The sequence below is a fragment of the Eulemur rufifrons genome, chromosome 9 (genome assembly GCF_041146395.1).
Source record: "Eulemur rufifrons isolate Redbay chromosome 9, OSU_ERuf_1, whole genome shotgun sequence".
Taxonomy (NCBI): domain Eukaryota; kingdom Metazoa; phylum Chordata; class Mammalia; order Primates; family Lemuridae; genus Eulemur; species Eulemur rufifrons.
Window position 1 is genome coordinate 37,694,111 of NC_090991.1, and position 14,138 is coordinate 37,708,248.

Here is a 14,138-nt window from a genome sequence, read left to right on the forward strand (position 1 = left end):
CTGGTTACATGTTGGTTTTCCAAAGCCCACATTTTATAACATTTTCAGTACCCAGTGTTTGCTTGTGCTATGACATTAGCTAGAAATTTGTTATGGTGTTGGCTTCTATTGGATATTTAGGTAGGATCTGCTGGAAAGTATGTATATTTGTTCTGAGGAATACTTACTCGGTATTTCCTTAAGAAAGTTACTGCTTGTTCCCGATCCTTTAAAGAGGCTCTAGGGGAGAATCTTTCTCTGGCCTTTTCCAGTTTCTAGAGGCTGTTTACATCCTTGTCTCATGACCCCCTTCTATATTCAAAGCCAGCAAGGGCCACTTGCTTTCTCACTTTGTATCATTCTGACACAAACTCTTCTGCTTCCCTCTTCCACATTTAAGGACTCTTGTGATTGCGTTCGTTCCACCCAGATACTCCAGGATATTCTTCCTGTTTTAAGGTCAGCTGATCAGTAACCTTCCTTCCGCGTTGCCATGTAACCTAACATATTCCAGGTTGTGGGATTAGGATGTGGACATCTTTGGGGGCCCATTATTCTGTACACTCTAGAATGGAAGGGAAGAATCCTACAATTTAGGGTAGCACCAACAAATGTAAAATATGCAGGAATAAATTTAGTTAGAAAGGTATAAGATCCACCTGAATAAAATCTTAAAATATACTGAAGGACATAAAATGAGACTCTATGGAAAGATATATCATGTTCTCGGACAAAAAAATAATATTCATCATTATAAAAATATCAAATTTCCCTATGTAATTTAATTAGAGCCCAATGAATTTATTGAGATCCTCTTGTTTTCAAAATAGATATTTTTTTTTCCAATGAGGAGAGACAATTCTGAAGTTGTGTGAGAAAAATCAAACAAATTGGAATAGCCAGGAAAATTCTGAAAAATAGTCCTTCTGGATAGTAACATCTATTTTAAAGCTTCAATAATTAAAATAGTGTGGTATGGATGCGTGGATAGTCAGACCAATAAAGTAGATTAAGAAGTCTGGAAATATACTCCCAAATAGATTGGGATTTAGTATATGATAAGCATGACATTTAAAATCAATGGGAAAAAGTAGGCCATTATATATACTTTGTGGACAATTCCGTGTCACTCTGGGGGCCGGGGGGTTGGCAGGGAATGTTGAAACCACACCTCATGCCTTACAGTAAGACAAATTATAAGTGGACTAAAGATTCAAATGTGAAAAAATGAAATAATAAATGTGCTAAAAGAATACATAGGATAATTCTTTTATAAATTTGTAGTCAGAAGGCCTTTCCAACAATGACTCAAATTAAGAAACCAAAAAAAAACTGATAAATGTGACTACATAAAATAACAGTGTTTGAACTTGTGCTTGGACACAAAACACAACCTATGAAACCAGAAGACACAATGACAAACTGGGAAAGAGTATTAACAATCACCCCACAGACAGTGACCAGAAAGAAAATACCAAAGGCACTTAAAATAAAAAAAAGTGCTCCATGTCACTCGTTAAAAGAGAAACGCTAATTTAAACTACACTGAGATATCATTTTATTTTTCCACCTATCAGACTGAAAAAAAAAAAAATAAAAGTTTGGTGACAAATGCATTGTACTGTGTACAGTACTCTCATTCATTGCTTGTGGCAGTGTAAATTCATACAAGTTGCTATTATATAAGGTTACTACAATTAAGACAGTGTGATATTGGCATAAAGATTGGTAAATGGATCAATGAGAAAGAATATAGAGTCCAGAAATAGCCTCACTTATATGCGGTGAATTGATTTTTGACAAAGGTCCCAGAGTAAGCCAATGAGAAAGACTAAGCCTTTTCAGTAAATGTTCCTGAATCAAGTAGATAATTATATAGCAACAATTAATACATCTTGATCTCTACATCACACACTATATAAAAATTAATTCAAGATGGATCAAGCACTTAAATGTGAAGGTTATGGTATAAAGTTTTTAGAAGAAAACAGAGGATTATATTCATAACCTTATGCCAGGTGAAGACATCTTACCCCATGGAGGACACTATAATAAGAAGTTTTATCAATTAAGCTTCATCAAAATTATTCTCTTTCTCCACCTATAGTCCCAGCTACTCAGGAGGCTGAGGCGGGAGGTTCGCTTGAGCCTAAGAGTTTGAGGTTGCTGTGAGCTAGGCTGACGCCACAGCACTCTAGCCTGGGCAACAGAGTGAGACTCTGTCTCAAAAAAAAAAAAAAAAAAAAATCTGGGTTGATAGTTTTTTTCTTTTAGCACTTGAAAAACATTGTGCCACTTTCTGTTGGGTTCATGGTACAAATCTGCCATCAATTAAATTGCTTCTATTGGTCAGGTGTCACTTCTCCCTCACTGCTTTCCTGATTTTTTTTTTTTAATTTTTAGATTTAAGAAGTTTGACTGTGATGTGTCTTGGTATGAATTCCTTTGGATTTACCTTTTTGGCTTTGCTTAGTTTCTTGAGTCTGTAGGTTTTTATATTTTTGTCAAATTTGGAAAAGTTTTAGCCTTTATTTCTTCAAATATGTTTTCAGCCCTGTTCCTTTTTCTTCTCCTGTTACAGGACTCTGATGACATGAATGTTAGATCTTCCGATGTCGTCCCAAAGTCCCCTGAGACTCTGTTTTTTATATTATTTTTTCTCTATTTTTCAGATTGGGTGATACCTAGTATTCTATCATCAAATTTTCTGATTTTTTCCCCCTCTAGCTTGCCGGTTCTGCTGTTGAATCCTGCCGTTGAGATGTTTATATTTTGGTTTTTATGGTATTTTTCAGTTCTGAAATTTTCACTCAATTCTTTATATATTCTACTTCTTTGAGACTTTTTTCTAGTTTTTGATTTGTTGTGAGAGTTCATTAAAGCATTGCTTATTGAAGTTATCTTTATGATGGCTGTTTTAAAATCCTTGTCAGATAATTCTAATGTCTTTATCATCTTGGTGTTGAAATCTGTTGATTGTCTTTTCTCATTGAAGTTGAGATTTTTTTTGGTTCTTAGTATGAAGAGTGAGTTTCGATTGAAACCTGGATGTTGGGGTACTATGCTACGAGACTTATTACCGCCAGGTGGGAGTGGAAGTCCAGGTTCTCCACTTGGCCTCCATTGACCCCAGGGTGGTGCTCCTCACTACCATTGGGAGGTGGGACTTTGGGGTCCTCACCTGGCCCTGCTGATCCCACCCTGGCTGGGAGTGGGAGGAGCATCTTGTTTTTGCTCCCCGCGTGACTTTCAGTGACACCGCGTGGGGTTGGCTTTGTTATTGTCAGGTTGGGGTAAGAGTCCTGACTCTCCGGTAGGCCTCCCTGACACCACCGCAGAGGAGAGAGGGAGAAGTGCCTCTTCGCTGCCAGCTGGCCTGCACTGACACTGGGGCAGTGGTGGGGTGCTTCAGTGTCTCACGGTGGGAGTGAAAGTCCTGCAGCCCCAACCTGGCCTTCTCTGACTGCACCCCAGTGGGGGAGTTTGAGTGCCTCATTACAGCTGGTAAGAGGGGAAGTCTAGACTTTGCACTTGCCTTTCATGGTGGGGATGGAGGTAGGCAGAACATTTTTGCCTGTGATGTTGGGCCAAGTTGAGTGGCTATTGTCTAAAGGTTTTCTGTCTTCTAGGCTGCCCCTTTTCTGGTTCTAGAGGGAGCAAGATCTTGGTTTTTTTCTTTTTTCTTTGTTTGCACCTATTGGTGTTTCTGGGTAGTTGGCTGCTTCAGCTCCCACTCTGGGATAGATGAGATAAGAAGAAAATCCAGCTAACCCACCACAGTGTCATCCTTGGTGCTCAAGAGCTTTAGCTGGTCATCTTCCATTTGTTTTATTGTGTAATTTCTAGGGTCTTAGCTATCCTTAGGAGGAGGAAGAGGGAAATGTACATCTACTTCATTTTTCTGGAAGTGGAACTTCTCTACTTTGCTTTTTAAATGTATGAGAATAATTATTCTTATAATCTAACTGTCCAATAACTGACCGATGTACCCTATGGTATAGGATGCAACCACTAAAATGATGGCCACAGGACAGTCCTATGTTTTTATTAGAATTGTATATGCTTAGATGACACAAATGAAAATAAAATGTTGCACAACTGTATGCATATATAAGTATGATCATAACTATGTGGAAAAACCTATCATAAGAGAAAAAACTGGAAGAATGTTCTCCAAAGTATTAACAATGGATGGTTGGTGGATAGAATTATCAGTGATTTTTTTCCCCTTTAATGAGACAAATTTAGAAAAGGAGCATCTACTACTTTTATAATTAAAAATGAAATAAATACGATTATATTCCTGTTTCGTCTCCAAAAGATACATACAACTATCGTCTATGTCCTGAGGCATTTTCCATGGATTAATTCATTTATTTGTGTTTGAGGAGTTAAAAAACATTTTTAGTATGGGTTTATGCAAATTCAAATTATAGTCATCAAATGAATATTATGTCAACAGTAGTAAGCCACAAAGCTATGTTTCCCATGCTGGAGGAATGAAATACATTTAATTTGGAGATTGGCAAGAATGTTCTGTAGGCTCCCAGAACACCATAAATGAGCTGGAAAGAGAAATGATAAAGTGGAGATAGGCTGAGGGTGCCTGGAGGACATGAAAGCCTCTAGACTTGTCTTTCCAGTTTGGATGTCCCTGGTTGAAGCCCCCATCTCCTTTCTAGGACACTGCTGGCTTTGAATCCTCCATCTGCTGTGCTGGTGATTAACATTCACGAACAGCAATTTTCAACTGTGCAAATGACATAGGCCGAGCATGGCTCGCAAGTGTTGCTTGACGTGCACGTTGTAGAACACGGGTTACAGGGAAGCCTGGGGAAAATCAATTGTAAACTAAGCTTAACAAGGGAATCGTGATCAAATGTCAACTCAGAAAAACCATGTCAAAATTTGCCCTACCAATTATGTTCTGAAGAAAACTCTGCAGAATAGCATTCGACCGAAGCCTATTTCATCTCTGGAACCAGAATTGTCATTCATGTTCAATGCAGCAGTGGCAGTTAAATAATATTTTACATGTTTTCTGTGTTTTGCAAATGTTATCTTAAGGCTGCTCCAGATTTCCCTTTGGTGGAAAAAGGAGCAAAGGGAGATGCCCAGCACGAAATGTTATACCTGGTAATTATTCTGCTTTAGAACTTCAGAATGTTTTAGAGCATTTCTATTGTCACGTGCTCAGCCTCAGTTACCCTTCATCTCTCTTTTTAAGATCCCCTAACACACATTAGGGAGGTTTGACCATGGCCAGGCCTTGGGGACACAGGATTCTCCTGCATCAGCCACTCTGTGATTCTAGGGGGTTTCCTGAGCAGCTGTGGAACTCACCTGCTGTCCTCCCCGTCCAGCAGCCTGCGGTACGTGTTGATCTCGCACTCCAGCCGGGCCTTCACATCCAGCAGCACTTGGTACTCCTGGTTCTGCCGCTCTAGGTCGCAGCGGATCTCAGACAGCTGGTTTTCCACGTTATCGATCAGGCACTGAATCTGGGCCAGCTGGGAGCTGTACTGGGCCTCGGTTTCCGCCGCGGTGCATTCCAGAGATTCTGTCTGCAAGAGGAAAACAATGTCCAAAGGATCATAGTGCCAGAATGCCTGTTTTCAAATCCTTGCTCTACCTTTTTCTAGCTGTGTGACCTTGGGGAAATTCCTTAGCTTCTCTGAACCTCAGTTTTATTCTGTATAAAGTGGGGAGTGCAAAGTACCTATCTCATAGGAAGGTTGTGAAAATTAAATGAGTTAATATGTGTAAATCACTTAGAACAGTGCCTGGAAAAATTTTAAGGGTTGTATAAATGTCAGCTATTTTTACTACCACCTATGACTACTGCAACCTGTGACATATTTGTGTGGCTTAAGGACCATCAACAGCATTTTGGAGGAAACACTGAGTTTGGGCTCCTGGTGAGGAGGAGTGTTGTAGGGTGGTTAAGAGAAGAGCTCTGGATACCAGAGGCTGGGAGGCGTGGGCGGGTGGCAGGAGGAAGAGAGGTTGGTTGATGGGTGCAAACATACAGTTAGATAGAAGGAATAAGTTGTGATGTTTGATAGCAGAGTAGGGTGACTATAGTTAACAACGATGTATTGTATATTTCAAATAGCTGTAAGAGAGGACTTGAAATGTACCCAACACATAAAAATGATACACACCCAAGGTGATGACTGCCTTAAATACCCTGACTTGATCATTACACATTCTACACATGCAACAAAATATCATGTGTACCCCATAAATATGTAAAAATATTATGTATCAGTAAAAATAAATAAATGTTTTTTTAAAGAGAGAAGAGGCTTTGGGATCAAATGACCTGGATTCAGCTTCCACTTTTGCCTCTTAGAATTGCATGATCCCTTGCAAGTTAGTTAATCTGAGTCTCAGTTTTCCTCATCTGTGTAATGGGGTAAAGGTATTTACCCTGTATTACCAGTTATTGTGAGGCTTAAATCAGCATGGTGCCCCTCACAAGATGAATGCTCAGCTATTATTTATCTAGGTATTTGGTGCAGGACCTCATGTAATGCACACAATGGTGCTTAACTAGAACTGGTTAATGTAATCTTGAATGCATGGTATTCTCATTGCTTGGGTGGGGTTGGGTGCAATGAAGGGTCAGGTTGTGGTATGGATCTTGGGAAACTTTAGGATAGCTGTAGGCTGAAAAGTTTGATAACTATTCTTTTTTTGGAATACCATGGTGAACTTGGAACATTGGTCTGAATCAAAAGAGAATTAAAGCCCGTTGGAGTGCTTAAGTGCCTTTGGCTCAGGGGTCCCGCTCTTGCTCTGCCCCAGCCTTTCCCTCTCTCCCTGACTCTGGAGGGTGCTGCAGGAGGGTGCTTAAGCCCAGGAGGGAAGGTTAGACAACCTAGGGGGACCACGCGATGCAAGGTGTATACCTGTCTCTCCCGCTTCTAGCTGGCTAAACAGCAGTGCTTGGGAAAGGCGAGGAAATGTAACCCTTGGGTTATGGAAGAAGACGTAGCAGCTCAGGGACCGACTTATCAGGGACACAACCGTAACCGCCTTTGCCTTACGCACCAGGCTTTGCTGTGCCTGGAGCTCGATTTCCAGAGCATTGGCTGTGCGTTTCAGCTCCAAGATCTCCGTCTGGCAGCCCTGCAGCTGCTCGGCGCTGGACAGCTGCTGCCGATTGAGCTCTTCTATCTGAAACACAGGCAGCGTTAGAGAGTTCACACAAGGCAGAAGTCTGGAAGCCTGACAGTTTGTCGCCCCGGGTGCTGACCTGAACAGTGAACCATTCTTCCGCGTCCCTGCGGTTGTTGGTGAGCACCGTTTCGTACTGACAGCGCATCTCATCCAGCACCCGGGTGAGGTCGATGGTGGGGGCAGTGTCCAGCTCCACGCTGAGTCGGTCACCAAGCTGTCCACGAAGCGAGTTGACCTCCTGAAAGTGGAGATGGAGTAAAGAATGTCACAGCGTGGTGGAGGGAAAAAAAAATCAATCTGACACTGAGAAATGGCATCTCATTTCTTTTTTGGAGCAGTGGGTAAGAGTGTGGGATTTTGACTCAGATGGCCTTGGCTGAATCTCTTTTCACCACTTATATGGGTCTCAGTTTCTTCATCTGCCAAATAGGTATAATAATTGTACCTTTTCCAGAAATTTATTGTGAAATATAGAAGAGTCAATATACGTACGGAACTTACAAAAGCCCAGGAGCATAGTAAGGTCTCGTTAAATGTTAGCTATTACTTTCATCAACAAATGTTCAAAGAACAAATATACCTTATTATACACCATCCAGCTTTTCATTTTCCAGCTTCATCGATGTGACATAACCAATCACTTCTATAAATGCAGAATATTTAAAAAGCTGGTCAAATATTAGTCTTTATTCCCTTTTTGAAATGGACTTCGTAGTCTGTGTTCATCTGCCCAGCTTTCACATCCTGCAGCCAGGAGTCGGGTGGCATGAAGCCTCCAAGGAAGGCCATTTGCAGAGTCATTCGCCTCCCCCACAAAAGCAAGGGCAGTCGAAGGGTTTTTGGTTCCTTCATCTGGCACTGGCCAGGGACTAATTCACATCTACATGCAGAGACACACTGGGACCATCAGGCTGAATAGTAATAGGGCCTCAAGTAGTTGTATTCCAGCTTAAGCAACATCTGCCCAAATTCGATTTACATAAACATCAAAATCTATCAGTTTACCTTTCTTACTCTCGGAGTTCTTCAGCGGTGTTGCCCCCTTCCTTACCTCTTCATGGTTTTTCTTCAGGCAAAGGAGATCTTCCTTCAGAGCCTCCACGTGGGCCTCCAGGTCGGATTTGCACAGGGTCAGCTCGTCCAGGATCCCACGCAGGCTGCTGATGTCAGCCTCTAACAGCTGGCGAAGGGACAGCTCACTGTCATACCTTTCGCAGCAAAAGACATAAAGCCCACGCTTACTCTGCTGGACGCTGTGCAAAGCGCACGGGCTACACGGATGATCGACACAGAGGCTCAGGGAAGCCACATGCCATTCCCTTTACATCCTAAATAATGACCAATTCGAGCTTTTAAAACATTCTTCACTTTAAAAATATTATATAGAGAAATTTGGGGGAGCGGGGAGAGAGAGAGAGAGAAATCAGACAACTATAAATTATTTTCAAATTCAAATTAAACTTACTTTGACCTAAAGTCATCAGTGGCCAGTTTGCAGTTGTCAAGCTGTACAGCAAGTCTAGAATTCTCTGCCTTCTTGCACAAGATCTGGAAAGGAAGTCATGTAATATTAACAAATGGTTCTTTGAGAGAAACGTGAGTTTCCATTTAATAGCTATGCCATTAGCTGTTGAATCCTTTGTAAGTTTTTTGAAAGTCTTTATGAGAAAGTATAAAATTGTTTTCAGCCTGCTTTTCTTACTAACCATGCCACTTTGTGAAGAAAACAAGCAGTGCCAATTTAGAAACAAAATAGAGAAATAAAAATGTTTACCATTTTAATGACCTAAGATATTTTGCAATGCTCCTTGGCAGTTGAACACCATTAAAGTTTTCTCTATAAGTTGTTTGTATTATGACTATATTGCCATCCATAATCATAAAAATTCATCAGGGAGAGAAGAAAATGATTACTAGATGAAATTTTATGATCAAAAAGATAATATTTCGAGATCTGTGCAAAAATAATATAAATGTTCAGAAGTGATTTTAGATATGACATAGTTTTTCCCCATTCTATAGCTACAAAGTCTACAGGTACGTGACTTTATTATGGTCACTCAGTAATTAGGGGCAGCTCTGGGGCTGGTGCTGAGGTTTCCTCTATCACAGTAGCTCTTGGAATTCCCCTTTCCCTTGGTTTCCTTCCACAGAATAGCCTCTTCTAGTATAAAGAGAAGGCAGATCACACAGATTGGGATGATGGAGCGTTAGGGGAATGAGACACCGAACCTTTTGTTGGAGATCTTCAATGGTGTCGAAGTAACACTGGTAATCAGGGCACACCAGTGGGATACCCTGTCCGCATTGCTCTCGGATCCTGCATTCCAGCTCTGCGTTGGTCTCCTCCAGGCTGCGCACTTTGTCCAGGTAGTTGGCAAGTCTGTCATTCAGGAACTGCATGGTCTCCTTCTCATTGCTAGTGAACACCCCATCCTCACACCAGGCACAGGTCCCCACCAAGCCCGCGCTATTACAACTCCCAGCGAGGTAGCATGGTGCGAGGCAGCCAGGCAGCAGGCGAGACCTGCATAGGAAGCTGGGGGTCTGGCACCTGGATGCGGCACAGGCGTTGGGGAGACAAGTGGTTTCTGTGGAACAGGTTGAAGCAGGTGCACAGCAGGGAGCCCTGGCACAGGACTCAGGAGAGCAAGGCGCAGGGGAGCAGTCAGAAGTCATCCTTTCAGAAGAGAGGGACAGAAACTGGCTGCAAAACCCCAGTTGCCTTGACTCCAAAACTGTCTTTCCTTCCTGAGACTTTTATATAGGCTCCCAAATGGGTATTTACAGACTGCACCAGATGTTTCCTTTATCACTGTTGGTGCCAGTTTTCACATAAACATTTCATTAGAGTTGTTTATTTACTGAGGAAGAGTTGTATGCCTCATAAACGAGGGATAACTTCGGGTTACTAAATCAGGACTTATACCATTTCCATGTGTCAGTAAGGTAAAATATTTAATCCAGAAAATAGTCATAGAAAGCATTGTCCTTTTGGTAGAATAAGAAAAGAAAGAGAAAACTTGGCCAATCAGTAATTATAGATACAACTTGTTACAAATAAGAAAAATGATATTCCCATAGATTTTGATTCGGTGCATTGATTGCTTGTCTCTTTTCTTAAAATTAACTTTACAACTCATTAAATGACATTTAATGCCACCACCATAAAAATGGTCAGTGTGATTAGCAACCTTACAAATGCTTTTTGTGATCTTAGAGCATGTGCTTAGGTGGTAGAAGAGGGAGGTGTGTGCGGGGTTTGAAGTGTGTGTGTGTGTGTGTGTGTGTGTTCACCACATTTCCCTGTATACAAATCAAAAAATCACTTTACATATCTAATGGGAATAAGTTGTGCCCTGTAGGCCAAAATATAAATTGGTTATCAAGATCTGGAGTCATGATCTTTGACTTCCTAAAGTTTACCTTCTGCACATTTCCAATGTCTTATTTTTAGATCAATTATACTATTTTTTACCTGCATTTCTAATAGAAGGGAAATATAATTTCTAAATTATAATCTTTTACTCTCTTGGGAAACTTTCTGAAGAGGAGCAAGAAAGCCACAGAAGTCTTTTCATCTGAGATCTGTTTTTGCTTGTTTATATATTTGTTTATTTATTTATGAATTCCATGAAAATCAAAAATACTGGAACTTGGGAAATAAAATTCTATAATGTAGGTTCCAAATCTGTAATGCCATTGGATGAAGTCTCTGGTGCAGAACCTGGCAGACAGGAACTTGAGATGTACCTCTTTTGGATTCTGTCTTGAATTTTACTTCTATGAAGCATAACCTATTTCACTTTGCTTGGTTTTAATTGTGATATATATTTCATTTCCAAAGGTGCACAGAGAAAATTGCCTCTATAATCTTTAAGACTCTTATAGGGGGAAAAAAACCACTAATCTGCCAAAGTTAAAAATTTTATGATCCAGAATAAACTTATTTTTTCTCCCTAAATCTGAGTTCAAGGATTAAAAAACACATTTGAAAATCACAAATCTCTGAAAGAAAATTATGATTTCACAGTAACCTAATGAGTCAAAAGAAAAATATCTTTGAAGAGTACCTGTGTCTTGGTTGTCCATCATAGGTTCCAGTTAATTAAAAAGCAGCAACGTAATTGCAGGTAAAATAAGAAATATTTCCTTTTGTCTTGAGCTAATTTCTAGTTGTAAAATGTTGGTTATTATTGTATATATACAGAAGGTATGGCTACTTATTTTGGTCTTAATGAATTATGTAGTGTTGTATAGTGATCTATAGCTATAGTTCCCATCTTAGAATATGGAAATAGCCCAGAATTTATTTCTATAGCATATCATCCTCAGAAGAAAAGAACATTGTGAATAGAGGGAAATAGATGCCATGAAAGGCCATGATAAAAAGATACGGTTGTTTTATTCAATAATTATAGAGTCATTTAATATGCTCTTATCTCAGAACATCCACTTACTGCTGCTGTATTTTTTCTAAAATACAGGCCTATTTTTTGTTCCTCTGCACTTATGAAGTCCAAACTTCCTACTTTGGCAAACATGACCTTCCTTAATCTGGTGCCAATTTATTTTTCTAGGCTCCTTTCCCTGATGCTCTTTCTCACAAATCCTGGCTCCAGCCATCCCTTAAGCTTTGTAGGTCCTCTTTCCAATGTTCTGTTGCCACCCTTTTCCTGGATGAACTCACATGTCAAGACTCAGCTGAAGTGTCACTCAACTGCCTCATGTTGAGATGGGGCCTCTTTCCAAGAGCTTTGCACATACCTCCCCTATAGCACTTGTCATGTTGCTTTTAAAATGTGTATGCATTTTTGTGTTTCTTGATTTTTTTGATAATATCCCCTTTAAGACAAGTGTATCTTATTTGTCTTCTTGGCCCCAGCACATTGAATACAATATAATATAATATAAGAGGTCCTTAATAAATGTTTGCTAAAAATCTGTCCACTCGCCTTAATAGAGGCTTCTGTTTGGATACATGATTCTTTTTATTTTTTTATTTTTGTTTCAGGATGTTATGGGGGTACAAACATTTTGGTTACATATGTTGCCTTTGCCTCACCCAAGCCAGGGCTACAAGTGTGCCCTTCCCTCATGTGGTGTGCACTGCATCCATTAGTTGTGACTTTACCACCCCCCCAGCCCCACCCACGACCAGCACCCAGTGAATATTACTACAATGTGAGCACCTTAGTGTGGATCAGTTTTGATAAAAGCCATTCTCACTGGAGTTAAGTGATATCTCACTGTGGTTTTGATTTGGGTTTCCCTACAGATTAGAGATGTTGAGCATTTTTTCATGTTTTTTGGCCATTAGTTTGTCTTCTTTTGAAAAGTTTCTGTTCATGTCCTTTGCCCATTTTTTTAAAGGAGTTGTTTGATGTTTTTCTTGCTGATTTTCCTGAGTTCTATATAGAGTCTAGTTATCAGCCCTTTATCGGATGTGTAGCATGCAAATATTTTCTCCCATTCTGTAGGTTGTCTATTCACTCTATGGATTGTTTCCTTGGCTGTGCAGAAGCTTTTTAATTTGATCAGGTCCCATTTGTTTATTTTTGTTGCTGCTGTGATTGCCTTTGGGGTCTTCTTGGTAAATTCTTTCCCTAGGACGGTGTCTGTAAGAGTTTTTGTAACATCTTCTAGAATTCTTCTAGTTTCATGCCTTAAGTTTAAGTCTGTTATCCAGCGTGAGTTGATTTTTGTGAGAAGTGAGAGGTGCGGATCCTGTTTCAGTCTTCTACATGTGGCTATGCAATTTTCTCAGAACCGTTTATTGAATAAGGATTCTTTTCCCCAGTATATATTTTTGTCTGCTTTGTCAAAGATTAGATGGCTGTATGAGGATGGTTTTATATCTGGGTTCTCAGTTCTGTTCCATTGGTCTATGTCTCTGTTCTTGTACCCATACCAAGCTGTTTTAATTACTATAGCCTTGTAGTATAGTTTATTATTTAAAAAAATAAAAGTTTAAAATTTCACTTTTCTGGTGAGATAACTTATGTTTTCCACCATTTTTCTTTCACATCTTCTTAATCTTTTCCTTTAAATTCATGAAACTACTTATAACAACTGTTTTCAGATCCTTGTTTACTAATTCTAATGTCTGTGTATCTCTGGAACTATTTTTATTGGTTGCTTTTTTTCTTGGTTATGGATGACATTTTCCTGCTTCTTCACATGTCTGATAATTTTTTGTTATATGCTCTTCATTTTGGATATGTTTTAGGAAATCTTGGATTATCTTACAGAGCTTTGAGTTTTCAGTTTTGTTCTGACCAGAAGTCACTGGCAGCATCTCTTTGTTTTCTCAGGCTTGGTTCTAGACTCTGATAGGGTGGGTGTAATTTGGTGTGTTCCTCAGTCCAGGTTTTGATGCTTATTCTTTTGGTGCACCCTTTCTGGAATATCAATTGAATGTGTGATGTGCTCAGTGAGCTTTTCCCACTCTGGTTGGGCTGGAAATTCAATGTCTTATTAGAAAATTTTAACCTTTGGGATTTCTGTTCAGCTTCTAATCACCCCAGCAGCCAATTTCCACTATGCCCCACAAGCCCTCCACAAGTCCTTAAGAAGAACCTTTATGCAGACTTCTGTACCTATCCACATAAATTTTCTTCCTCTCTGGAACAGCTATCCTACCTCCATTTAGAGATGCCACTGGTGCCTCAAACTTTGCATGTCTAGAGCAGAACACAGGATTTCCGTCTCAAATTCTCTCCTTCTGCTCTGCTCCCATGCTCAGTTGGTGACAAAACCAACTTGTCTCTCTTCCATACCTTCTTCTCCTCCACATCCCTTTGATGACCAGCTCGAGTAACTTTGTCTTTGACTATGTTTTCCCACTTCATCCCTATGGCAACAATCTTAATTGTTCTCAGCTTTATAGTCCCACAGAACTTTACTAATGCTGGTAGTAGAACACTTACTGTGTGTTTTTATTTATAATATAGCAACTGGCATTAAATAAATAA

The 14,138-nt window shown here is 40.0% G+C and overlaps 1 protein-coding gene across 1 annotated transcript; it reads right to left on the reverse strand.

The window, feature by feature from the left end:
* Positions 1 to 4,709: 4,709 nt before the first annotated feature.
* Positions 4,710 to 9,843, reverse strand: KRT40 (keratin 40). Its single transcript, XM_069483137.1, has 7 exons — positions 9,397 to 9,843; positions 8,630 to 8,712; positions 8,216 to 8,372; positions 7,241 to 7,402; positions 7,036 to 7,161; positions 5,323 to 5,543; positions 4,710 to 4,809 (listed from the first exon to the last, which is right to left on the reverse strand). The coding sequence occupies exons 1-7, from the start codon at positions 9,841 to 9,843 to the stop codon at positions 4,710 to 4,712; spliced, it is 1,296 nt and encodes a 431-aa protein (XP_069339238.1).
* Between the last annotated feature and the right edge of the window lie 4,295 nt (positions 9,844 to 14,138).